Source organism: Bos indicus x Bos taurus, chromosome 23 (genome assembly GCF_003369695.1).
Source record: "Bos indicus x Bos taurus breed Angus x Brahman F1 hybrid chromosome 23, Bos_hybrid_MaternalHap_v2.0, whole genome shotgun sequence".
NCBI lineage: Eukaryota > Metazoa > Chordata > Mammalia > Artiodactyla > Bovidae > Bos > Bos indicus x Bos taurus.
This window is the reverse complement of record NC_040098.1, coordinates 16,584,563-16,611,276: the sequence shown is the minus strand read 5'-3', so window position 1 is coordinate 16,611,276 and position 26,714 is coordinate 16,584,563. Positions and strand designations below refer to the sequence as shown.

Genomic DNA, 26,714 nt, shown 5'->3' with positions numbered 1-26,714 from the left:
GGCCCCTGGCCATCCAGTCTGCGGAGGTGAAAGAGGTCAGTGGGTGTGTGTTTCTGAGCTGAATTTGAGGGTGTTTGGGTGAGAGTGTTGCTACCCACTGTGGGTCCGGGGGCGGAGGTCCCTGCCGCTCCTGAAGCTGTGTGGCTGGGGGAGAGGGTGGGCTTCGCTGTTACTCGTGTATGCGAGGGAGACGGCCAGTGTTGCCGCCTCCTGGGGAAACCCTGAGGTCAGTGCTCCATCCTGCTATCTACCATCCAGCAACCTGGGGTGGGGGCCCATCAGTGGGCATGTTGCGAGGGAACCAGTTAGAATGTGGGGTCCCTTTGAAGCTCAGGGGAGCTAATCTTGGGTCTCTCGGTGCTCGGCTGGGTTTGGACTCGGGCAGGTGAAAAGGAGGGGCCAAGCAGTGGGGGTGTGTAGAGTGGTCATCCAGGCCGGCTATAGGGGCCCCAGCAGCCCGCACACCTCACACACCACTCACAGGCACAGACTGTCCTCAGAGTTGTCCGCTCCCTGCTGGGGCTGTTCTCTGGGCAGCCAAGTCCTGGGGCAGGGTGTGTGTGTGTGTGTGCACATGCACGCGTGTGCAATGGTTTGTGTAGGAGATGTTGTGTATGTGTGTGAGTAGGCCTGTCTGGGTTGCATTCCCCCCACAGGGAACCTTACCAGCTTCCCTTTGGTTCCTGCAGGCTGTTCCCCTCCTGCCCGGCCAGAGGCCCGGCACTGGGTAATCGGGAGTCCAGCCGGCCTGGAGCCCTCATTCCCAGCTCCACCTTGGCCCCGGGGCCTGAGAGTTTGGGCAGTTTGCTTAGGTTCGCCGTGGGGCTCCGAAGGCCTGTGCCTGTCCCTTTAAGCATCTCTTTCCACCTCGCGGCTCCCTCTCCCACCTGTCACACTTGAAACCAGCAAGTGATCAAGCCCCAGCAAGCTGCAAGTGAAGTAACCTTAATGTGCCCACCAATCTCCTAGGATGCCGTGTTAAAGTGCTAACGTAGAGTGTCTGACTCCATAGGTCTGGGCTGGGGCCTGAAAATCTGCATTTCTAACCAGCTCTCGGGGATGTGATGCCTGTGGGTCATGCTTTCAGTGGTGAAGTCAGCCAGATGGACACTGCTCACCCTGCCAGGGAACTGACCTTCATGGGCCACCCCCTAGGTGCCAGGCACCTCACACATTCCAGCTCCTTTGATTCCCCTCACCTCCTCTGAAGGAGGTGGCATGACTGCCATCCTATTTTACAGATGGGGAAACTGAGGCTCCGAGAGGTTAAGTACCTGTTCTGGGTCACACAGCAGAAGAGTGTCACAAAGCCAGATGAGCTCTTGGTCTGTCGGGTCCACAGCATATGAGCATTTTACTGAACTCAGCCATCTCCCAGGGAGCGGACTCAGAAGGCAGAGATGCATCTGAGGGGATGCCAGAGGGGTTGGACCGCAGGGAGCAGCGTCCAGCCCCACCTGCCTAGCCCAGAGCCGTATGACTCCCTCCCTGCCTCCTCAGGCCCTTTCCAGACTGAATCCCAGCCTGGGTACCCAGCATGCGGCCAGGATCCGGGCACTCATGAGCCTCTGCAGGCGGAGGTTGGGTGTGCAGACCAGGGGCCCCAGCTCCACTGCCTACTGTCATGCAACCTTGGGCAAGCTGTCAGCCTCTTTGCCTCAGTTGCTCCCCCTGTGAAATGGGGAGTATATTACTGCATCCTCAGTGGTGTATAGTTTGAGGATGACATCAGTACCATGTATCAGCTTAAAACTGCACAAAGGAATCAGGGCAAATAGTAATGAATGCCTGGTGGTTTGTTCCCAGACGTCACGGGCCACCTTCTGTGAATTTAACGCAGTTGTCAGGGCTCACAGGTGTCTTTCTTCCTTCCTTTGCCCCTCCTCTCTTCCAAAGTCTTCTTGCATTAGGCAAAGCCTGGATACTTCAGTTTTAAAGAGGTTGTCTTTGATGTCCTCAGAGGCAGATTAAATTCTGAAAGAGAAGTCAAATAGTCGGAGTTCATTGCAGTGGATGGTGGGCAGGGAGGCTGGAGACCGGAGAGGTGGCTGCAGCCGCGAGGAAGCAGAGGAAGCCCCCAAGGGCAGGGGCAGGATCTGGGCGCCCCTGGGGCGGAGAAGCCTGAGTTTGGAGCAAGGCCCCGGGTCTGGAGCCAGAGGCCGCTCCGCAGGCCGGCTGTGTGCTCCTCGTGGCGGCGGGCTGTGTCCTCTCACACTGGGGTCAGCGGGCCTGCCCTGCCCAAGAGGCCGGCACTGGAGCTGGGGAGCGGTTGCTGTCTCCTAAGGAGACAGACAAGTGAAGACTGGGTCCCCCGAGGCTGCTGCAGCTCTAGAGAGAGAGTTCCCGAGACAGCGCCCCAGACGGCTCTCCGTGTCCCCTGCCTGCAGGGCGGCTTGTCAGGCATCCAGCCCCGGACCATCCGTGTGGCCTGAGCCCTGCACCTACCCGGACCGAGCGGGAAGGGAGCCCGCCACCAGACCCCCTGCCCCCTCACATGAGTAACCAGGGGTCCAACTGGGAGAGGTACCCCAAGGGGGCTCACACAGCTGAGCGGTGGGACAGCTAAACACAGCTTTTCAATCCTACTCGGCCCTTTGGGAATAGACTCATTCCAGAGGCTCCAAACTCTTGGGCCCCAAATCCCACTGGATGGCACGCAGTGACCAACCAGGTGGAGTCTTGGGCCTCAGCTTCCCTGGTGGGGGCATTGATGACCTTACAGGCTGACCTACCACCCACAGAACTTAGCACAGGGAGGGGATTGGGTGGGCTCGGGGGGGCGGGGCTTGAAGCCCTTGGAGACCCAGCCTTGACACCCCTGCTCTTCAGGCCCCGTTCCTGTCTGGGGCGCCACCTGTGGACTGTCCTTCCCTCCCAGCCCCTCCCTCTGCACGCCACTGCTGTCCAGTGTCAGGACTCCAGGCCATGCAATCGCGTTTCTGTCCAGCCTGTTTGATATGATTTCCCCCTGAGGCCCTTGCGTGGCCCACATTAACTGCCTCAGTGAGATCCCGATGTATGGTCGGTCTCCTGAGCCCTGGGCCTGGATCCGTCTTGGCCGCGTAGCAGCAGAGAGCCTGTAGATGGGCCGGGCCCGGCCTGTGTCCTGGGGCCTCTGGGAGGGCTGAGGGGTGTGCAGGCCTCGGGGCCCTCCATAGGATTCACTGAGGACAGCAAAGGGTGAGGGGTGAGGCGGGGCTGGGAGTTTATGGGGACAATAATCCATCTCCAGGCTTCTTCCCTCTGCACCCCTGGTTTCCTTCTGATACTGGAGCTGGTGGTGGCCATGCACTTGCAGGAGAGAGCTGGGCTGGTCTCCCCGCTTCACCGCGTCCTTGTAGTGTGACCTTGCCCAGGGCCCGGAACCCCTCTGCGAGTCTTGGTTTTCTCATCTGCAGAAGCTGTTTGTCCTGGGAAGTGTCTGTGGGGACGGGTGAGATCTGATCTAGATCATGTGCTCAGCACTCTGCCTGGTCCACGGAGGGGACTCGGGCTGTTTGCTGAATGAGTGAACAGGTGGTAAATGAGCACGTGACGGGTGGTTGGACGAGCAGCCTCCCAGGGCCCCGAGTCTCGTTCTGGGAAGTCTGCCGGCTGGGATGGGGCGGAGGTTCTGGGGAAGAAAGCCGATTTCTCTGGGAGCTTCCTTGTAGCTGGGAAGACTAGCGGTAACCAGGAAACAACTGGAGAACAAAACCATGTGAACCATAGGCAGGCTGTTCAAGGGGATGGGGTGGCCAGCATGGGCTGCAGAGAAGGGGAAGACGGAGGTTTCAGCCCCCTCACTCTGCTCCAACCCAGGAGGGGGGCAGCTCCCCGCCGAGCGGCAGGGTGAGGGGTTCTGCACTGTGTGTGTCTGGGTGTGAGACAGACGGCAGAGTGTTTGTGCGTGTGGCCCGCCTGAGTCTATGCATATCACAAGGGCAGACACCTCCCAGGACTGTTCTGGTTTCTCCTCTCCCTGCTTCTTTCAGCCTCGTGTCCCCCTGCCCACCCGAGGCCCCCATCCTTCAAAGCGCAGTGACAGTCCTCCTGGGGCCGGCCTCCTGCCAGGGGCCAGCTGATCCCTCGGGGACAAGACAGGCGCCTCTCTGGTCTGGGATTGCCTTTGAAGCTGCCCCCCTTGTCCTGCCCGGGGCCAACCAGGAGGCGCCAGCTCCCGCCCTTTCCTGCGGGATGTGAGCCGGGATGTGGGGCTGATGGCCTGAGCCGTGGACCCTGGAGGCCACTCAGCAGCCCGGGAGCTCCGGTGTCTGCCCTTCACATCCCCTCTCCTTCCTCTCCAACCTCTCCGCCTCCTGCCTGTGTTCAGTCAGCCAGTCAGTCAGTTCAGTCGCTCAGTCGTGTCCGACTCTCTGCAACCCCATGGACTGCAACACGCCAGGCCTCCCTGTCCATCACCAGCTCCCAGAGTTTACTCAAACTCGTGTCCATTGAGTTGGTGATGCCATCCAACTATCTCATCCTCTGTCATCCCCTTCTCCTCCCGCCTTCAATCTTTCCTAGCATCAGGGTCTTTTCAAATCAGTCAGTTCTTCACATCAGGTGGCCAAAGTATTGGAGTTTCACCTTCAACATCAGTCCTTCCGATGAATATTCAGGACTGATCTCCTTTAGGATGGACTGGTTGGATCTCTTTGCTGTCCAAGAGACTCTCAAAAGTCTTCTCCAACACCAGAGTTCAAAAGCATCAATTCCTCACCGCTCAGCTTTCTTTATAGTCCAACTTTCACATCCATACATGACCACTGGAAAAACTATAGCCTTGACTAGACGGACCTTTGTTGGCAAAATAATGTCTCTGCTTTTTAATATGCTGTCTAGGTTGCTCAGGTTGTCTAAAGCCCCTGGGACTTCCCCAGTGGTCGAGTGGTTAAGACTCCACACTTCCAGTGCAGGGCATGCGGGTTCGATCTCTGGGTGGGGAACTAGGATCCTGCATGTCACATGGTATGGCCCCCTCCCCAAAAAAACAACAAGCCCCTGACTGTGCTCTCCCTGCCCCCAGCCCTGCAGTGTCCTGCGGGTCACACCTACCAGAGCAAGTGTGACTCCCAGTTGCTTTCTTTCAATGTTGGAGGCAGCCAGAGGGCTCACTGTTGCTTTTCATGACCCCCCAAGGGAGCTTGGGTCAGCTAAGATGATAACGAGCCACCCACCCAAGTGTCTGCAGCACAGGCACTGTGCTTGGTACTCTGCCTGCTCTTGATCTCTTTAGAACCCAGGGAGGTAGGCTTCCTTGCTCCCCACCTGCCTCTCCCATAGCACTGCAGTGAATTACGTATCATAGACAAGCTTTGGAAAGAAAATCTTTTAAAACCCAAGGCTTCTGGGCAGGAAACAAAGAGGGTGTCTGGGAAAAGCTGGCCAAAGCCTTGCTTCTTCTGGCCAGTCTGTAACTAGATAGAAGCTAGGTGACCACTAGCCAGGGCTCCCCCTACCTGGGGCCCTGATAGGTAAATGGATGGAGGAATGGAGGGGACCCTTTCCTCAAAAGAAAATAAATAACAGAAAGAGGAGACTGGCCCAGGGATACCCCCGGTGGGCATGGATGAAGCGATGGTTAACAGTGACCCAGTGGTGACATCACCCCCCTGTGCCCATGATTTCACACTTGCAGAGGCCTCCACGCAGCATCCCAGCTTAGGTCACAGCAGCTCTGTGGGAGAGGTTCCCCAGCTGGTAAGTCCCACTTGGCTGATGGAAAGACTGAGGCTAGGCTCAGACCCTGAATCAGGCCCACGTCTGGAATTCATCCCCAGACATCCTGCTGCCAAGTTCCCCACATCATCTTATGGGCAGGTATGCTGGCTCCTGGGGACCGATCTTATGACACCTCCTTACCCTTAGCTCTCTTTGGGTGCCACCCAAGTGATGCCCCCCAGGCCCCCTGGGGACCTGTGACCACCCTGATAATTAGGAACAACCTTGTCCTAAGGTGTGGGGGTTCTGTGGACACTCTTGTTCCATTTCCTAGTTCATCAGCCCTTCCTTTGCCAGGCCCTCTGCCAGAGGGGGCTCCGAGAAGTTAAAACAACCCCTAGTCCTGGAATCTTCCCCTCTCTTCCCTTCCCAAGGCTGAAAGGTTACCCAGGAGGTCGCGGGGTCCATCCCCCTGCCTCCGGGAGCCTCAGCACCTGTTCAGGAGGCTTTCCTTTAGTGATTGGTTTGATTTCCCCTCCGTCTCAGCTGGGCAGCTCCCACACAGCTGGTGGTTTGTAACAGACTGGATCAGAAGAAAACTTCTTCCGACCGCAGAGGCGTAGAACGCAATAAATGGCTTAACCAGGCACCCTGGCCTCTGAGCGTCCACACTTTGTTGTTTCAGCCGCCAGACATAATGTTTTTTCCTAGGAATACAGGAAATTATCTCTGCCCTTTGAGGAAGGGCAGAATTTTTTCTGCTTGTGTTTGAGGATTCCAGACCATTCCCTTGTCCCAGGACCCTCTGGCCCCTGAGCTAGATGAAAGAGATCAGCTGCTGAAACCCTTTGATTGGAGGGGGGCTTCTTCAGTGGGAATCCCTAAAATAAAATGTGACCACGTTGCCCCAAGTGCGGGACCAGGGCCAAACTCTAAGCCCCAGGATTAGGGTGGTGGAGTCAGACTGCCAGCATCCAGCCTAGCTGCTCATTAGCTCTGCGACCTTTGGCAGGTGACAAACTCTCTGTACAAGATTCTTCATCTATAAAGGGGGGTGGGGTGGGGATGATAGTACTGGTACTCATATCATAAAGTGATTGTGATAATTATTAATAAATAAGATGTATTTAAGCATACCTGGTGCATAAACAGGTCCATACCTGGTCCATAAGCATTAGTTTATTCTTCCTCATTAGAAAGATATACATGTTCATTACAGAAAAAGAACATTCCAAAAGGTAAAAAGAAAGAAAAAATTGTTCATGATTTCATCATCCAAAGAAGTCAGTGATATTTTAGTTTATTTCCTCCCAAGAGGTTTTTTTACACATATTTTACACAATGATGATCAGATTTTATATATCACTTTGCATACTACTTTTTGTCACTTGACATATCCGTGTGTTACTTACTATAAACACAACATTCCACGAGGAGGAACGCAACCTTTTTTTTTTTTTGGACCCTGTGTCTGGTGGGATATTAGTTCTCCAACCAGGGATCGAACGTGGGAACCTGGGTCCTCAGCAGTGAAAGTGCAGAGTCCTAACCAGTGGGACCCCCAGAGAATTCCAGAACGCAACATAATTTAACCATCCTATTGCTGGACATTGAGATTATTTTTTATTTTTCTCTATAGAATGTGATGGACATCTTTATGCATAAAAGCCTTTTCTGTATTTGAGACTTCTTCCTCGAGCTAGTGGGTATTTTTAAAGGCTTTGATATGTTTAAAGGCTTTGATACCAAGCTACCCTTGGGCGGTGGTGTTGAAGCTGCCTGGTACCAAAGGCATTTTAAAGTCATAGCCACACTTGGGTGGGGGAGGGGAAGGGTAATTTGTTCAACTCTTCTTTTACATTCTTTAAGGTCTGCCCTCATTCTTCTGTAAAATTTTAATGAAAGTACGACACACTTAGAGAAAAGTGTGCAAACTGTTGAGTGAGCATCTGGATGCATTTTCATAAACTCGATACTCCCATGTCACCAATACCCGCATCAAATTACAGAACATTCCTAGTCCTCCCAGCCCCCACCCCAAGCTGTCCTGTGTCACCTCCCCTTCACTGCCCTCAAGGGTAACTAGGATCCTGAATTCTAACATAAAAGATTTGTTTTACCCGTTTCTGAACCGTGTGTATATCAATCACTCTGTACGCCCGTTTGGCTTCTTTTGTTCACCGTTAACGTCTGTGAGAGTCATCTGAGTTGTGTTTAGCAATAGTTGGTTCATTCCCATCGCTAAGCGGCATTCCAGGGCATGGAGATATCACCTCTTTATCCATCTTCCTGTTGATGGACGTTTGACTGGTGTCCAGTTTTGGCCACTATCTATAGCGCTGCTGTGAACATTCTAGTCCGTGTCCTCTGGTGCCCACAGGGATGCTTTTCTGCTGGGCAGACACTTAGGAATGGAGTTGCTGGCTCTTGAGGCTCTATGTGTTTTCTGCTTCCTGCTCGTATTTTTTAAAAGATCACCTGGAAGGAGGAAAAGTCCCCAAGGCAGTTCAGGCCCCGCACGCAATTGAAGGGATGCGCCTCGGCTCAGGGCTGTTTGGGGGGCCCTCCATGAAGATCACATCCCCTCCAAAGGCTGGCGTCTGGGGCTGTAGGGGGACCTGAGTTGGGCCCTGGGTGCTGGCACGTGGCTTCTGACCCTGACCTGTGCTTCCGGAGGCCACTTAGTGTCTCCACCAGCGTCCTTGGCTGGCCTAATAACCACTGCGCTGAGCAAGGCAGATTCCAGGTGGACCTGGGGGATCCCACCTTTGGACATGACTGGAAGCCAGTTGGGCCCCTCACAAACCCCTAGAAAATGCCTTACTTCCGTTCCCCTTGTTTTTAAAGAACTACAACAGAGACTTCCTTGGCGGTCCACTGGTTAGGAATCTGCTTCCGTGGCTAAGGGTGCGAGTTTGATCCCTGGTCAGGGAATTGGGATCCTGCATGCCTCATGGTGCGACCACACACACACACACACGCACACATACACAAGAATTGTACAAATAGCGTGTCTTCATAATCCTAAGAGTTAACTGCTTCAAAAGTGGGATGAGAAACTCTAAGAACCCCTCTTTGCCCCTCCCAGCCCACCGCTCTTCCCCAGAAGTAACCACAGTGAACAATTTGGATGTCGGGGGCCCAGATGAGTGCATAAAGAGCGGCGGCTGTGAATCAGGCCACCTGGTTCAAATCGCCATCTTGCTACTTATCAGATATGTGACTTTGAACCAATGACTTCACCTTTCTGCACCTCAGTTTCTCCCTGGAAATTGAGGGCAATACTAGCAGTCACTGGCTCGGGTTGTTGTGAAGAACAGATGAGTTAATATTTGAAAACCATCTAGCGCAGCCCTGACCATTGGTAAGCATTCAGGAAGCATCCTGATTCTTCCAGTCTTTTCTGCACATTTATTTATTTCCTGCCTCAGCGGGTTCTGGCTGTACATTTTATCCTGCAGTTTGATTTGTCCACTCAATGCTGTGTCTCTGAGATCTTCTTCCTGAGACCTGAGACCTTCCGGTCCTGGGACCCTCTTTCTACTTGCCTCTCCTCCCTGATTTCTCCCCATCTTCCCCCTCCCTCTGTCCACATCTTTCCTTGGGAAAGGTTCTGACCAGCTGTTCATACTAAGGTATAAATGACTGACAAGGGAGGCTCCCACACAGACTGGTGTGAAACCAGCTCTGGCCCCTGACCAGAGAAGGGCACTGTTTCAGAGAGGAGGCAGGATCCACCTATTATCGAACACCTAAAGGCTGTTAGCCTGAAGAAGGCAATGGCAACCCACTCTGGTATTCTTGCCTGGAGAATCCCATGGACGGAGGAGCCCATCTTGGTCACAACTAAACTAGAACCCAGACTCAGCTTAGAGGCAGGCTCCCAGTCTTACTGAGTTATGCATGGTGAACCCTTTCCAGGCCTGGCAGGTCTGAGGTCGGATGTGGGGGAGGGTCTGGGACGTTTTGGATTTCCCGTGTCCCTCCTCTCAGCCCCTCCTGACCAGACTGGGCACGGGGGAGGCTGTGAGTGGCCCTCAGGTGCTGAGTGAGCATGTGTGCTTTGGGGCTTGGTGGGGAGGGAAGCCTCGAGGCAATGAGAGTCACTACCATCTGTGCCCTCTCCGGGACCACCCCGTCTGCCCTTGGATCCCCTCACCCCTCAAGTCCCACCCTAAACTCCACAACCATCCCACTGAGCCACACCACACCCAGAGCAACCCAGGTGGGGAGGTGGGGTGGGCAGAGGATGGGGCTGGGACTCAGTGAGTGGCAGCAGCTCTGTGGGGGGGGGTGACAGCTTTGGCCCTGGGGGTGGAGGTGGGAGAGCCACCCTCTGTTAGAGGATGGGACAGGCTAAGGCCTGACACCCTCTGAAGCACAGTTACCTCGCGGTTTGCAATTCAGCATCCTCTCCCCAAGACTCTCCTAGACCCCACGTGGGATTCCTGCGTCCATTTTACAAGTGAGCAAACTGAGGCTGGCACAGCCAGTGAGAGGCTTAGCCGGGGCCCGAGCCCAGGTTCTCGCCCAGCCCTTTGTCAGAGAAACAAGGGGCTCCTTCTCCCCGAGTCCCCCCGGGGCCGGCTGGCACTGCCAGGCCCAGTGTCTGCATCGCCTCACCGCCCCCTTGGGCCAACTGAAGTCAGATTGTTCCTGCTCACTGCTTGTGTGAGGAGGCAGAGGGTGCAGCTGTGAGGGGAGTGGGCCAGGGTCAGAGCCCGTGAGGTTTGCGAGGCTGCAGTTGGGGAGGAGGGCCAAAGACAGGCCACCCCTCTGTGGGAGCACAGGACGGCTGTGTCCCTGCCACAGGACGGAGGAGGGCAGAGAAGGGGGGCGTCTGCCCCTTTCTCCATGGCGACTGTCCTGTTGGGAGCCAGCCAGAGACCCCTGGGGCTGAAGCAGCCTCTTCAGGAATTCCTAGCCTAAGGGGGCAGAAAGCGAGGAAGGGAGATGAGGTAATGGCCACTGACTACTCAGCCCTCAAGGTGGACGGAGCCGCTCCACTTTATAGGGCAGGCTACAGGGTGGTTAGAGGGAGCCCTGGCCTGGGGTCAGGTGGCTGGGGCTCCATTCCTGGCCCTGGATCAACCAGACGTGCAACCTGGGACAAACGCCTTCCCAGCTCTACACGGAGACATGACGGTCTACAGAACCCCCACCCCCACCCACGACGGGCCGGGGAGCCAGACTGGCATTGGGTCCTGGCTCTATTCCCGCTGCAGCATACTTAACCTCCCTGTGCCACTGTCTCTCCTTATCTGTAGGAGGAGAATAATAACCAAAGCTACCAGAGGGGGCTGTTTGAGGTGAAAGTGTCTGGAACCCTGCCCAGCACACAGTGAATGCTCAAATAGGACGCAGATTATTATTAGTTCCATGATCTGGTGATTTTCACTGAATATCTGCCAATGTGTGTTCAGTCGCTCAGTTGTCTCTGACTCTTTGCGGCTCCATGGGCTGCAGCCCGCCAGGCTCCTCTGCCTAAGGAATTTTCCAGGCAAAATACTGGAGTGGGTTGCCATTTCCTTCTCCAGGGAATCTTCCCAACACAGGGATTGAACCCATGTCTCCTGCGTTGGCAGGTGGGTTCTTTACCACTAGCGCTACCCAGGAAGCCCGTATTTACCAGTACCTTCCTCTAGCGCCAACGTAGTCTGATGTCTGGCACTCGGCAGAACATGTCAGCCGGTACTGCTTTCCTTCGTCACCCCCAGATGTATAGGTCTCATTCTTAGGACCTTGGTATGCAGCTCTGGCCTCTGGTCTACACTGCGGCTGACCCGCCAGTCTCGTGCTGATCCACCACTTACCGACTCAGTTTACCAAGTGCCTCGCTGCACCCAGAGAGGACGAGGTGCCCTGAAGCGGCCCTCTCTGTGCGGGGTTAGTGACCCAGGGACTTGCCTTTCTTACTTACTGGACTGTAGATGCCACGAGCTCAGGGCCTACAGCTGGCTCAGTGCTGGATGGCTGGTGCTGGTTCATAAATAGTAAACATTCCCTGTATACATTTGTAGAGGCCTGAGGCACAGCAGTGAACAAGACAGACAAAATGCCTGCCCTGGGGGGAGTTTGCATTCCTGCTGAGAGAGAGATAGAGGATGAATTGAAATATCTGAGCAAAAATGCATAATATTTAAGATGGTGATAAGTGACAGGGAGAAACATAAAACAGGGAAGGGGCGTAGAGTTGGGGGTTGGGGTGCTGGTTTTGCAATCTTAAATAGGGTAGGAGGTGACACACTTGAGTGGTGGGGGTGAAGGAGTGGGCCGTGGTGGTATCCTGGGGATGGGCATCCCAGGCAGCAGGAAGCGCAGGTGCAAAGGCCCTGAGGCAGGAAACACGCCTGGTATGTTTGAGGCATTAGGTGTGGCTGGAGCAGGTGGAACAGGGAGGAGAGGAGGAGGTGATGGGGTCACAGGAGACCATTAAGTGGGGACAGATCAGAGAGGGCTTTTTATGGGAAGGACTTCAGCTTTTACACGGAGAGAAATGGGAACCATGGAGAATTCTGAGCCGAAAGAGAGACAGTCTCTAACTTAGGTTGTAACAGGATCCCTCTAATTATCGAGTTGCAAGTAGAATGTTGTGGGGCCAGCTGGAGGTTAGGAGGCGCCGTCAGGAAGCCAGGTAAGGCATGGCAGAGGCTGGGCCCTCCCTGGGGGCAGCGAGGTGGTAGCAGAGGAGGATGTATTTGGGGTCATATCTGGCAGGCTTACCAGGTGGCATGAGAGAGAGAAAGGGGTCAAGACTGACTCCAAGTTTGGGGCGCTGACCTACTAGAACAAACGAAGGGAGCATGAACGAATCTCTGGCCCAAGAAACCAGCAGACTTGGATTTAAGTCTCGGCTTTGCCATCCACTTGCTCAGTGACCTTGAGCAAATCTCCCGCGCCCGCCCTGCTCCAGTGAGATGCGGTCACCTTTGTCCTGGTCTCTTCCCCGAGAGCCCATGCACTTTGTTTTGCTTGTTTTTGCTGTTGTTTTGTGTTTGTGTTTGACTGCACCGTGTGGTTTGCACGATCTTAGTTCCCAGACCAGGGACTGAACCTGGGACCCCTGTGGTGGAAGTGTGGAGTCCTAAGCACTGGACTACCAGGGAAGTCACAGGAGACGTTAGAGACGTGGGTTCGATCCCTGGGTCGGAAAGATCCCCTGGAGGAGGGCATGGCAACCCACTCCAGTATTCTTGCCTGGAGAATCCCCATGGACAGAGGAGCCTGGTGGGGTACAGACCATGGGATCGTCACAGAGTCAGACATGACTGAAGCGACTGAACACAGTTCCCAGACCAGGGATTGAACCCGGGTCCCCTGCAGTGGAAGCTTGGAGTCCTCACCACTGGACTGCCAGGGAAGTCCTGAGACCCCGTGCAAGTTGCAGGGCCCCCTGCCTCACTGCCCTGCCCTCTTCTGTCCCCAGGGAGCCGGAAGCCGCCATGGCGTCTCGAATCGGGCTCCGCATGCAGCTCATGCGGGAGCAGGCGCAGCAGGAGGAGCAGCGGGAACGCATGCAGCAGCAGGCCGTCATGCATTACATGCAGCAGCAACAGCAGCAGCAGCAGCAGCAGCTGGGGGGGCCGCCCACCCCAGCCATCAACACCCCCATCCACTTCCAATCTCCGCCACCAGTGCCCGGGGAGGTGCTGAAGGTGAGGCCTGGGGCTCGGGCCGTTCCCCTCCACCCCCTGCCCTGGTCCCTCGGAGCTCTGGCCTGAAACCTTTTGCCTCCTCCGCCTTTTCCCAGGTGCAGTCCTACCTGGAGAACCCCACCTCCTACCACCTGCAGCAGTCCCGGGACCAGAAGGTGCGGGAGTACTTGTCTGAGACCTACGGGAACAAGTTTGCTGCCCACATCAGCCCCGCCCAGGGCTCCCCAAAGCCCCTGCCAGCCGCCTCCCCAGGCGTGCGGCCCGCACACGTGTTGTCATCCTCAGCCGGCAACAGCGCTCCCAACAGCCCCATGGCCATGCTGCACATCGGCTCCAACCCCGAGCGGGAGGTGAGTGAGGAGCTGGCCCGTGCCCGCCACCAGCAGAGCTGGGGCCCCGTGCTGCGCTCCTGCGGCTCCTAGTCTAATGGCAGAGGCAAGGTACTGCCCTCAGGGAGCCCCGGTCTGAGGGGAGACACAGCCCTGCCCTCGGGAAACCCCAGTCTCCCAGGAGAAACATCATCCCTAGTTCGGAAAGCTCTGCTAGGAAGAAACAAGAGACTCATACTGGAATGCCCAGCACACCTGCAAAGCCATGTCCTGACAGAAGGTATAAAGCAATCTCCCCAGGCAACTTGGCTCCTTAGGAAGAGCCCTAACCTGGGCCTTGGGGCCTGGGGAACCCGGACAGCTCAGGTCTCTCTGGGCCTGTTCCCTTATCCCCAAATGAGTGGGTGGGGTGAGGTGGGCTCCAAGGTCCCTCAGGTCAGTGGCTGTCCAGTACCCCTTTCCCTCTGCCTTTTTCCAAGTGCCTTCTCCCACAAAGGGACTGTTTTGTTTTTTTTTTTCTGTTTCAGTTTGATGTCATTGACAACATTATGTGTCTGGACGATGTCCTGGGCTTCATCAATCCTGAAACTCAGATGCCCAACACGGTACTGCTGGCCAGGGCAGGGCGGGTGTGTCAGGGGGAGGGGCAGAGGCCCCCCAAGAGCTGTGACCCAGGAGAGAACTAGAGACAGGGTCCTCACCTGGGCGGAGATGGTGTTTTCCTGCAGAGATGAGAGTCGCCTCCATCCAACCATGTGACGAGGGCCCAGGCCCGGGAGAATTGTGCATCCAGAGACATGTCCCTTAGCCTGTGTGCGTGCTGGGGCTTCAGCGGGGAGGGGTGTCTGGTGAGAGCTGCCCAAGTTGGGATGGGGCGGGTGGGGGGCACTGGTGCTGAGGGGAGCAGTGTGGCTCCAGGAAGGCCTGGAGTGGATGAGTTCCTTTGGGATATGGGGCTCTTCTCCTCTACCTGGTAAAGAATCTGCCTGCAATGCGGGAGACCTGGGTTCGATTCCTGGGTTGGGAAGATCCCCTGGAGAAGGGAATGGCGACCCAGTCCACTGTTCTTGCCTGGAGAATCCCATGGACAGAGGAACCTGGTGGGCCACAGTCCATGGGTTCCCAAAGAGTTGGACACAACTGAGCCACTCACACACATGCACACACCTCTACTAAGTCCAGGCCCAGCTGAGCACAGGCCTGTGCCCCTCCCTCTGAGGGGGAAGTGCTATCAGGCCTGCTGGTTCCCTGCCTCCAGCAGCCTCTTAGCAGCATTCATGGTCCAGGCTCCCCCTACAGGTTCCTGGGTGGGTGGGAAGGGGCCAGGCTTAGAATCTAGATGTCTATCTTCGGCTGTGACCCTGGGAAGTCCCTTAATTGTTCTGAACCCCTAGGGATGGTGCCTTCTACCCAGAGGATGGTGGGCAAATTAGATAAGGCAAGACATTGGGGCTGAGTTCTGTGCAACGGGGGACAGGTATTTACATTGAGCAGCTGAAACTGGGGCATATTCTCCCCTTTTCTTGGAGCTCCATGAGCCTTCACTGCTCACTCCTGCCCTTGGGGCCCCGGCCCTTGACGCTGTGGGAGGTCAGGGAGTCAGTTCTCCACGACCGCTGCCCTGGTGCCAGTGTGGCTCAGCAAGATGGGAAGCCTGCTGCTGCCAGCAGAGCTGTGGAGGGCTGGGAGGGGAGAGGGCAGGGCACAGCGGCTGGCCCTGTCGGTGGTTCCCCCTGTACCCTGCAGGGTTCTGGGCCTGTGATTTTGCTTTTTGTGAATGTGTGGTGGGAGATCTTTCCAGAGCTCAGATCTTTTCCTGTGGGGCCCCCATTTAACCCCTCAATGGCTGCCTTTCGCCAAGCGCCAGAGTCTCTGCAAGTGGAACCTGCCCTCCCAGGTCCCCCAGCATCGCCTGCATCACACTCTGCGCTCTGGCAGCTACTTCCGGTCTGCTTCTCTGCTCAGCCACCCCCTGCCTCTAGTGCCCTTCCTCACCGCGCCCTCTGGAAACCTTCTAGAAACTCCAGATTAGGTGCCCCTCCCCCGGGCTTCTACAGGCCCTATCTCCCCTCCCGCCGCTGCTTCTGGCAGCACTGGGTGGCTGCTCGCTGAGGGCAGGGGCTGCCTCTTCAGCTCTGGACTCTGCCCGGACTCTGACCCCAGCGCGGCCTCCCCAGCTGTCCCAGGGAATCGCTGTTCCTGGGGGGATGGGCCCTGGGGAGAGGCCCCTTACAGAACGGGGCCGCTCACCGAGTCTTCTTCCCCGCCTCTTCCTGCAGCTGCCCCTGTCCAGCAGTCACCTGAATGTGTACAGTGGAGACCCCCAGGTCACAGCCTCCCTGGTGGGCGTCACCAGCAGCTCCTGCCCAGCCGACCTGACGCAGAAGCGTGAGCTCACAGGTACCGCCCCGCTGTCTCCCAGAGCGCCCCCCATCCCGGCTGTGTCTCCCCAGCGCCTCCCCTCCCAGCTCTCCTCTTTTGTTCTCCAGATGCTGAGAGCCGGGCCCTGGCTAAGGAGCGGCAGAAGAAAGACAATCACAACCTCAGTGAGTCTCCCCTGCCTCTCTTCCTGCTCTCACCTGGGCTGGCTCCAAAGCTACCCTCTGACCTGCAGCTTCTAGGAAGGATTCCTTACAGGAGGCTTTAAAATCCTGGCATTGGCGTGACTGGATTCAGCCTCTTCCCACCAGTCCTTGCTAGGAGGCGGGGGAGAGGTGCTCCAGGGAAGAGATATTCATAAAATTCCCAGAACTTCAGAGGGAATGAGTTTATCAGATTGTTTTCTTTAGGGCGTGGAGCCTTCTGAGCAGTGGAGGGAGGCCTCTCCAGGCAGCTTTGTCTGCTACAGTCGTCCCCTCCTTAATCATGTCTGGCCTGCCCCCAACCCCCTCACCCCCACAGCCACCCCCTTTGGTGGTGGTGGTGGTTATTCAGTTGCTCAGTCATGTCTGACTCTTTGAGACCCCACAGGCTGCAGTGTGCCAGGCTTCCCTGTCCTTCACCGTCACCCAGAGCTTGCTCAAACTCATGTCCATTGAGTCAGAGATGCCATCCAAACATCTTGTCCTCTGCCATCCCCTTCTCCTTCTGCCCTCAGTCTTTCCCAGGGTCTTTTCAATGAGTTGGCTCTTCGCCCATGTAGTTGGTCACCAGTTCCTTCCCAGAAGGACTACGGCGTCCCTCCTTGGGCTGGACCCTTCTTCCCAGGTGGGGTCCTCATCTCCCTAATTGTTTCCCCCGATATTTGTTACTTCTAGTTGAAAGGCGACGGAGGTTCAACATCAATGACCGCATCAAGGAGCTGGGCATGCTGATCCCCAAGGCCAATGATTTGTGAGTGGATTTCCTGGAGGAAGGGGAGGGGAGGGCAGCAGCTCACAGGCATTATCTGCTGGTTGCAGGGGGGAAGGGATGGGAAGAGAATCCCCTTTTGCTTCTTAAAGATCTTATCATCTGTTGGGGAAAGAAGAACCTTCCATCCCCCAACTAAGAAAGGCTCAAGACAGGAAGGAGGAGCCCAGGTCCCAGAAGTAAGGGTAGGGTTAGGGGGGTTTCCTGGAGGAGGAGTCATGCTAGGAAAGTTTGCTGAGGCACCAGACTGGTGCAGAGGTGGTCTAGGGACAGGAGTCGTGATAGTGGAGAACAGGTGTGGGTTTTGGTGGCAGGAATGGGAGGCCTGGGGAAGGAGGCTGCTCCGAATTGCCTGGTTCCTGGGATTGCAATGCAGGAGACCTGAGTTTCCTCCCTGAGTCGGGAAGATCACCTGGAGAAGGGAACAGCTACCCACTCCAGTGTTCTTACCTGGGAAATCCTATGGACAGAGATGCCTGGCAGGCTATAGTCCACGGGCTCACGAAGAGTCGGACACAACTGAGCAACTAACCCTTTCACTTGGGATTAAGGAGGTGGGTGGTGGCACCACAGTCACTTGGGAGGGCCCATTTGCAGATGGAGATTGGCCTCCTCCATAAATAGGGCTTGGTCAGGTCTGGGGTTTGGGGCAAAGTTGGGACAGGCGACATCAACTCTGAAACCACAGCAGGGTGTTACATCCACCCACAAAGCTCCTGGCCAATCCTAGCCCCCTCCTCTGAGCATGAGCCTCTGATTCTGCCTGGCCTGCAGGGACGTGCGCTGGAACAAGGGCACCATCCTCAAGGCCTCTGTTGACTACATCCGGAGGATGCAGAAGGACCTGCAGAAGTCCCGGGAGCTGGAGAACCATTCTCGGCGCCTGGAGATGACCAACAAGCAGCTCTGGCTCCGTATCCAGGTCTGGGTCTTGAACCTGGTCCTCTTGGGTGGCTCTGACTCCTGACCACTGGCCTGAGTCCTGACCCCAGGGGCAGTGCTTACACTTCTGCAGTTGGAGATGGAGGGATGATCCCCATGGGGAAGGAAGACTTATCAGTCAGGATGTTATTGTTGGGTAACAAACAATCCCCAGCACTTAAAGGAGCAGATGTCAGCTGGAGGGTCTGCTCTGCGAGACTCATTTTAGGATCCAGACTGGTGGATAGTACATCTAGCGCTGGTTTTTAAAGCCCCATGTCACTCTTAGGGTCCCTTCTGCTCACATTTCCTTGATCAATGCAAGCATATGCCTACTCCTAACTTCAAGGGGGCAGGAAAGGGTAAATCTACCTCTGTGGGAGGCAGAGAGCTGGAATTACTTGGCGGGGAGTGCCCGCCAAGTGAGCAAGAGAAAGAACAAAGGCTTGGGAAAGTCCATGCTACCACCTAGAGCCGCCTAGTCCTGGCTCTGTTGTTGAAGGCCTTTTGTCCTCTTTGGGCCTGACACTGGTCACCTATATAAAGGGCGCTTGGCCTGCAGCTTCAAAGGTTTTCTATTTCTTATGGTAGATAATACGATTCACGTTGCAATCCAGCACACGTAGTCAGCTCAAAGTGAAAAAAAATCAAAGTTTCATGAAAGAACCCTCATCCTTAATAGATGCAATGCATTCTGATAATTTCTAGTCTGGTCTAGTCTAGGCAAGTCTATTTCAATTAAAAAAAAAAAAATAGAAAGAGAGCTGGTCAAGGCTCAACTGTAGTGGTTTCCCAACCCACTAATGAGTTGAGACTTGTAGCTGGAAAACACGCTGGTGAAGACTCTAGAGCTGCCTTGTGCTTGCTCCCAGCTGAGATATTTTGTGGTCTTGGGTGCCACAAAGGGAGGGTCAAGGGTGGCAGTGGGGGTTGGGGTGGGCAGCAGGGGGTTGCCAGGGGTGGGTGCCTCCAACCTCTGTCTGTCCCACCTGCAGGAGCTGGAGATGCAGGCTCGGGTGCACGGCCTGCCCACCACCTCGCCCTCCGGCATGAACATGGCCGAGCTGGCCCAGCAGGTGGTGAAGCAGGAGCTGCCCAGCGAGGAGGGCCCAGGGGAGGCCCTGCTATTGGGAGCCGAGGTCCCCGACCCTGAGCCACTGCCGGCTCTGCCGCCCCAGGCCCCACTGCCCCCTCCAGCCCAGCCACCCCAGCCACCATCCCCATTCCACCACCTGGACTTTAGCCACAACCTGAGCTTTGGGGGCGGGGGCAATGAAGGGCCCCCGGGCTACCCCGAACCTCTGGGGCCAGAGCATGCCTCCCCGTTCCCTGACCTGTCCAAGAAAGATCTGGACCTCATGCTCCTAGACGACTCCCTGCTCCCGCTGGCCTCCGACCCCCTCTTCTCCACCATGTCCCCTGAGGCCTCCAAGGCCAGCAGCCGCAGGAGCAGCTTCAGCATGGAGGAGGGCGACGTGCTGTGACCTGGGCGACAGGGGCGGGCCTGGGGGCTGGGAGGGCCAGGGCAACCGCCCCCCACCCTTCAGGCTGCACTTGTGTGTGAAGTAGCCCCTGCCCGGCCTCACTCCTCCTGTCGGCCCCCGCACCCTGTGTGGACTTAGTGCCCGCTTGGCAGCCCGTGGGTTGGAAGCCCCCCACCCAGGGGCAGCCCTCTTCATGGGGCTGGGCAGGAAGAGGCCTTCAGCCCGGCTCCTCCCAGAGGTGAAATCGTGAAGGCAAGGCGAGGGGGCGCCGCAGAGGGGGGACAGGATGTGCTGGAGTTAAGAAGACATCTTACCTTCGAGCCTGGTCCCCCCATCAGTGAAGGAGGACTCATTGGAACCAGGGGTCCAGAAGTTCCTTCTTGGAGGCATGGACTGGCCCAGGGGCGCCCAGGCTTGCCTTTCTGGCACTCCCCCCACCCACAGGCGGGCCCCCCCACCCCGCTTTGGTGCTAACAGCTCTCCTCCAGGTGGTGTGAGGGCGGGGGTGGCCAGAAGAGGGGGTGCTGGGTTCAAGTTAGAATGTGGGGTCACTGCTGGAAGAGCAGCTCCCCTCAAGGCTCCCCACTATGTGCCTTTAGTAAACACTGTGCTTTGTACCCGCTTGTCCTGTCTCTTTGGAGGGGGTCTGGGGGCCAACAGATGCCGGGGAGGAGTCAACCCAATGGACTCACAGTTCAAATGCCCCCGAAGGGGATCAGGGATGGGGGATACAGACAGAAGGGACTGAGTCCATCGCCTGGTTCCCCCAGGTCCCTAGCAGGGCCCCATGGAAGCTGGAGATGTAGCCTTACTTAGGGATCTTGGGTGCTTCTGGGGGCTGTGTCCCTCCCCATGGCCACAAGGTGGCGCTGCCGCCCCGCTGGTCTCACACCTCCTGCTGAGGCCTGAGTTGGCTGGGCCAGGTGACTGGGAGACCCTGTTGCTTGGAAACCAAGTCTACAGCTCCTGGGCACTGTGGTCCCAGACTACCCGGGCCGGGGACGGTGGGCATGTTTCTCCCGTCCCCAGCCCCAGTTCTTTCCTCTCCATAGGTGGGCTGCCTGCTCTGTGGGGGCAAGGCCCAGGACAAGCTCCCTAAGTTATGAGGGGCTCTGCCCTGTGGGTTAAGGGAAAGAGGGACCCATGTGAACTACAGTTGCAAGGACGTGGCACCAGGGCAAAGGTTCTGCTCTGGCACCTCAGGCATTGAGACCTCCTACCCCCCCACCGCCCCCACCAAACCCTTTCCTTTCTGGGCTAAAGGCTCCCTCAACCCACAATAGTTCCCGGGGGGCCTCTGCTCCAAGATCCTGGGGCTTTATGACCTCACTCAGGGTGGGGAAAATGGGCTTGGGGCAGAGAGGGGTGAGGGGGTGTGCCTCTTGAGCCGGGGGTGTCTGGGGGAAGGGAGGAGAGCATCTTTGCCAGCTTTGCCCGCCTCTCCCTCGACTTCCCACAGTCTCTTCAGGCAAAGACCAAAATGGCTTTCCCCTTTTGGGGCCCTGTGAGGACAACCGGGCCTAATTAAAAAAAAAAAAATACTCCCAGGATGAAAATGGCTAAGAGGGCAATTTCCTCCTTGCAGAACGGGAGATCAAATCAACGTTGGAGCAATTAACGTGTGAGGGAGAGGTGGAAAGGGCCGGGCGTGTGGGTGCTGATGACGGCCGGGCGGGGGATTAATCTCAAGGTCAGATGGAGCTGTGGATGACTTTGTGAGTTGGAGCTCGCGCAAGCATCGGCACCTCCTTCCCGTTCCAGGCCCCACCCCACAGCCGGGACCTGCCCATGGCCTGGGAGCCTTTTTCTCCTGAGGCAGGTCCTGAGCTCTGGCTGGGGGAGGTGTGGGGGTGTGGAAATCTTCCGAGGCCCTCCTTCAGGCCACTGAGGCTCTCTCCTCCCCCAATCTGTTCGTTCTTTTCACCCTGGGGACTGACTCAGAGGGAGTACAGCGCTGCCCTCCCGCTTCTTCAAGCAGCCCCTCAAGACCATGGTATCTTCACCTGCCTGCTGGCTTCCTGCCCCGAGGTTCCTTCCGCCTGGCCAGCACCTGCAGCTTGGGAAGCAGGGTCTGGATGGCCCAGCAGGGAGTACTGAGGGTGTGGGTGGGGGTTCTGCCCACAAGAGGGCGCTCAGAGCCAGGCGTGGGCAGTCGCCAGAAGGTGAGCAGTCTCCGCTTGCTTGTGCTTTTCAAGCTGCAATCCTACCATTTGATTTCAGCATAAACAGAGTACCTCCAGAATTTCAGCAAGCCACCAGAAAGTGTTCACGTGTCTGAGACTGGTCTGTGCGACCCTTAGCTAGTAGCTGGAATGGAGTCCGTCAACAGTTTCTGACTGCAGGGTATGAACATCTCTGATTAAATAAGAAGAGAATGCTGTCTTCATCCACACTCTTTATGTGGTACACAACATCTTTCCAGACATCAAGTCCACGAGGGGGGGAACTGTAAACAGGTGGAGTGGGCGAGGACTGGTGTAAAAGCAGAGATGGACCCGTTGAACCCCCTCATTTCCCAGAGGAAGCCCCCAGCGACTGGAGAGCAAGCAAAAATGTGAAAAGGCAGTGGGGTCTGGGAAGGGCTCCAAGCCAGGTCAGGGAAGGACGAGCAGCTGCAGCTCCCATGGGTCCGCCGAGGAGCCCCAAAGTCAAGCAGGTGCACTGGGTGAGGGTCCTGCCATCCTCCACTCCATTCCCTCCATCTGCCCATCCCCTGCCAACTGCCGGCTTCTCATCTCCTGTACCAGGAGGGAGCTGGGATCTGAGGACAAGAAGCAGGACAGACACACTCATCACGGTGTACACAGAGGAAGGTGGCTTTCCACCCCTGCCATCCGCGGAGTATCTCCCTACTCATTCAGATGGGAAGCCAAGGGTGGACTCTGGGCCCTGCTGAGAATGGGCAAGGGCTGGTGCTGGCTCTCGGCTCCTCAGTACCCACCTCCTCAGTGTTAGGAAGTCTTGGACATCCCACAGCATCTCTCCTTCGAGGCCTGGCCTGCCATCTGCAAAACAGGGCCATCTGGAAGTGGAGGGAAGCCTGGGGCAGGAGGGAGGGGGGATCCTGAGAGGGGGAAGAAGATGGAGCTCAGAATGTTCTTTGGAATTTCTCTTTCCATCACCCACTGGTCCTTTAAATCAGAGATTCTTCACTGTTTGGAGCCACTGGCTTGGATGAGAGTCTGATATACACTATGGATCTTCCCTGCCCCAGGCTCCTAAAAAACGAACCCTAAAATCAACCCTCCTGTTCCCAACCCATGCCTTCCTCCCCATTTCAAAGCCTGGGCCCCCTCCACACCACCTGAAGCAGATAGAAAGAGCCCCTTCAATTCACCCCCTGCCCCTCACTTCCTGAGACCTTTGCCTCTTGGGGTCCAGCCCCCATCCACCTCTTGGGCTCCTCCATTCTCATCTTTTTTCTTTGCTCTCTCTTTTCCGAGGGGGGCAGTGGAATTTATACAATATTTAAGCAGCCAGAGCCAAGTCCTGGAAGATATTATTAATGTAAAAGGGACGGGCTGCAAATGCTTTTGGACCTGGTTACAATTAGAGGGTGATTTTTCTAAAGGTCAATGAATTCAGATAATATCCACAGTGGGGAGAGAAATTTAATACCTTTTTAGTGAATTAATTAATTATAATATTATATCGGCTTGGGGTTCTTTTCCAGAGTGATTAAGGGAGCGATCCGTCTTCTGTGAGGCCGGGGAGCAGCGCCTGCTGCCAGCGAGGACCAAGTCTCTGGGCTCAGGATGGGGGCCCTTCCCTCTCCTCTGTCCAGGGAGCTGGAGGGCTGAAGGCAGCAGGAGAGGCAGGCGGGACTGGGTCTGACTAGGGCATGTGGGGTGATTGGCGGTGCCCTGTGATCTCAGCCCGGCTGTATTCCTGCTGGCTTGTCACTGAGCCTCACGCCATGGCCTGAGAAGCTGAGGCATGGGTTACAGCCTCCTTCTTTACACTTGGAAGAAACCAAGGCCCAGTGGGTTCAGATACTGGGCCTAAACCTCACCATGGGTTAAGACAGATTGGGGTGATGGAGCCAGCTGGAAATAAAAAGAAGGTTCCCCCACCTCCCACACCAAGCCTTCTGGAAAATCTCCCCTGGCCCGTGTAGTTCCCCTTTTAGAAGAAAGAGGCCCTTTCAGGGCATCACATGTGCCCAGGCTCAGTTTATAAAATGAAAATGTCCCAGCAGTGCTGATAAGTCAAGTGGCTGTGAGGTCCGCAGAGGAAATAACTACGATTTCTGTCCCCAGAGGGACCCAGAAGCGCCCCAGGGAGAGCTGCTCCTCACCCGCTTGTGCATTCATCCATGTGTTCAATCAGTCACTCAACAAACATTTGAGGCATACCCTCTTTTTTTTTTTCCCTTTCATTTTTGGGGGCATACCCACTTTGACCCGTCAGAGACAGACTGAAATAGTCCTTCTCCGGGCCAAGCCTGCCCATCTTGAGCCCCAGGTGCTCATCTGAGCAATGGAGGGTGGGCTGGGGAGATCTCCATGGTCCCCTTCCACCTGGAGGACAGCTCTGGCCTCCAGACTCCACCTGAGGGCAGGAAGGCTGGGAGACAGTGATTGTTCATTCCCTCAGCAAACCCTGAGCACTCCTCACAGCCGGCTCTGTGCTGGGTACCGGGGATGCCCCAGGGGGATAAGGGACGGTCCCTACTCCCTGGTAGCCAGTCCCCAGACAGGTGGGGGTGACGAGACAGACACGTGAACAGCCAAGATGATTCAGTGAGGGGGTGACAGGAAGACAGGGGTGATATTAAACTGAATCACGAGGGACCTGGCTGACAAGGAGAGGGAGGGGGCATTCCCGGCACAAATAGCAAAGGCCACCTGCAGACCAGACGGGATGGGGGGCCCAGGCACTGACCGGAAGACCGTTCCACGAGCACGGGTTCTGGGTCCAGGGGCAGAGCGCATCGGAACCAAATGGGCCCATGCTGAAATGCAGTCTCTGCCACGGCTTGCTGTGTTAAGGCAGTTTGGGGAGCGGGGGTACTTTCTCTGTCTCCTTTCCCCTTCAGTAAAGGGACCGACATCGCTACCACCCAAGGTCGTTGTGGGAATTAAAGGAATTGTCCTTCAGTCGCCCAGTCGTGTCCGACTGTGCGAACACACGGACTGCAGCCCACCCCAGAGTTTTCCCATGTTCCTTAAAGGAAGAACCGAAAGGAAATTTCGCCAGGCACAGCATCTGTCTGGCTTCGGACTTAACTTCCAGGAGGTTCTTGAGGGATGAGTGGGCCCTGGTTGTGTCCACAATCCTGTTTCCTCCCCAGGGGGCGCCCCTCGGGGCCGGGGGAGACCAGCGCCCCCCTTCCCGCCTCGCTGCGCCCCGCGCCCCTTAGCCCTCCCCCACCTTGGCCCTGGCTGCCCCCGCCCTTCCCCCGCCCTCTCTCCGCTTTCCGTGCGCGGCTGGCCGGGAGGGCCTTCCCATTGTACTATCTTCGGGCCCTAAATTAAAATTGATGACATCTTGAAATGAGCAGTGAGGGTAATTTTGCTTCTGAGCCGGGATGCTAATGAGGCCCCTTAATGGTGCAAACGCCGAGCTGACGGGTCGTGTGTCACGCGCGGCGGCGAGGGGGGTAATGGCCGCGGTAAGTGCCGGTAATTACACCCTGTCTCGCTGTATTTTGGCAGGCCTGGCGGGAGAGCGGGGGCTCCATCACCGCCGCCCGGGGCGCCCCCACCCACCGCGGGCCTGACAGCCGGAGATACCCGCCTCCGCCCCGCCAGGCCCCCCAACTCCATCCCCTCCCCAAACCAGGGGCCTGGGGCCCAGCCACCCCCCCACCCCCATGCACGCACTGTGCAACAGCGTGCACACACACTTCCACGACTGTGTCCCCTACAGCCTGGGGACACACCCGCAGTGAGAACAGCACCTGCATACACACCCGTGTTCACCCACTCCCACCCCCACACGCCACACTGGGGGAACACACACGGCTCCATGTACACACCCTCGCGGTGCACACGTATGTGTGCTCACGAATAGCGCGTCCTCAAGTAGTGCGCATGTGCTGGGCCGCTGCGGGGCTGCGGCTCTATTCTCTCTCACCCTCCTCACTCGCCCCATTTTGTGGTGCAGACACTGAGCCTCGGGAGATGCAGCGGCCCAGCCAGGGTGACACAGCAGACGGAGGCGGAGGCAGGAGTGGAAGTCTGGTCTCACTGTGCCGTCCCGGCGCCCACCACGTGTCCTTTTGTGTGTACCTGCCTGTACAGCTCTCCGCCCATGGACACGTACATGCCTGTACATGCACGTGTGTTTATCACACACAGGTCACATGTAACCTCCATGCATCCAAATACCGCTACCAAGGCACTGTGTGGGTATTCACCCAGACACACAGGCGTGTGGATGTACTTAGCACACGCACACACACACACACACACACAGTTACACACATGTGCGTATGTGCTTGGATCATATACTGTTCACACTCCACAGACCTGTAGGCTGCCAGTCATAAAGCCACTCCAGGTTCTGGCACCTCACTTTCTAATGAAGGGGAAATAAGTCCTACTTCCCTCCAGAATAGTTAGCTCTTGTCAAGGCGTAATGACAGCTACACAAAGGTGTGTGACGTGTGCTCCTACAACCCCCCTGCAGAAATACACACTGGGTGCACACACAGACATTGTACACAGGCACACACGTTCTGCACACACAGACATTGTACACAGGCACACACGTTCTGAACATACGGTATCTGAGTTCTTCGACCTTTAGACACACCTCTGTGCAGACGTGATCCACGTGCAGTGACCACACAGGCACAGCCCGGGGGTAGGCCACAGGTGCGCAACAGTGAAATTGGAACCCCACAAAGCCTGTGGTTTCGTGTCGTGTATATCCTAGCCCCCCACACCCCACCCTGGGCGAATGGCTATCAACCTGTCCATGGTAGAGGGTGAATGCGTGGACTGTGGACTTTGACTGCCGGGGCTCTTGGTCTGGATCCATCACTTTCCTTGCTGTGTGACATTGGGTAAGTTACTTAACCTCTCTGTGTCTTGTTTTCCGCCTCTGTAAAATGGGATAGGGGTGTTGTGAGGGCTAAATGAGTTAACAGATGTAAAGCTCTTAGTGCCTGGAACATGGAAGCCCCCACATTTATTGGGGTGTGAAGGAAATGGCAACCCACTCCAGTGTTCTTGCCTGGAGAATCCCAGGGATGGCGGAGCCTGGTGGGCTGCCGTCTATGGGGTCACACAGAGTCGGACACGACTGAAGCGACTTTGCAGCAGCAGCAGCAGTAACAAAGGATGCATGTCAGGATGTGAGAGGTACTGAGGGGTGGGCAGTGG

The 26,714-nt window shown here is 56.4% G+C and overlaps 1 protein-coding gene across 2 annotated transcripts in view; it reads left to right on the top strand.

Annotated features, from left to right (window-relative positions):
* Positions 1-20,000, top strand: part of TFEB (transcription factor EB) — a 48,524-nt gene extending 28,524 nt beyond the window's left edge. For both annotated transcript variants that reach the window (XM_027524446.1, XM_027524447.1), the window contains 8 exons: positions 13,070-13,298; positions 13,394-13,648; positions 14,155-14,232; positions 15,907-16,027; positions 16,117-16,173; positions 16,885-16,960; positions 17,753-17,900; positions 18,895-20,000. In XM_027524446.1, coding sequence (XP_027380247.1) covers positions 13,086-13,298; positions 13,394-13,648; positions 14,155-14,232; positions 15,907-16,027; positions 16,117-16,173; positions 16,885-16,960; positions 17,753-17,900; positions 18,895-19,383 — 1,437 coding nt within the window. In that variant the 5' untranslated portion in view covers positions 13,070-13,085 and the 3' untranslated portion in view covers positions 19,384-20,000. The remainder of the gene's footprint in view (positions 1-13,069; positions 13,299-13,393; positions 13,649-14,154; positions 14,233-15,906; positions 16,028-16,116; positions 16,174-16,884; positions 16,961-17,752; positions 17,901-18,894) is intronic.
* Positions 20,001-26,714: the final 6,714 nt, after the last annotated feature.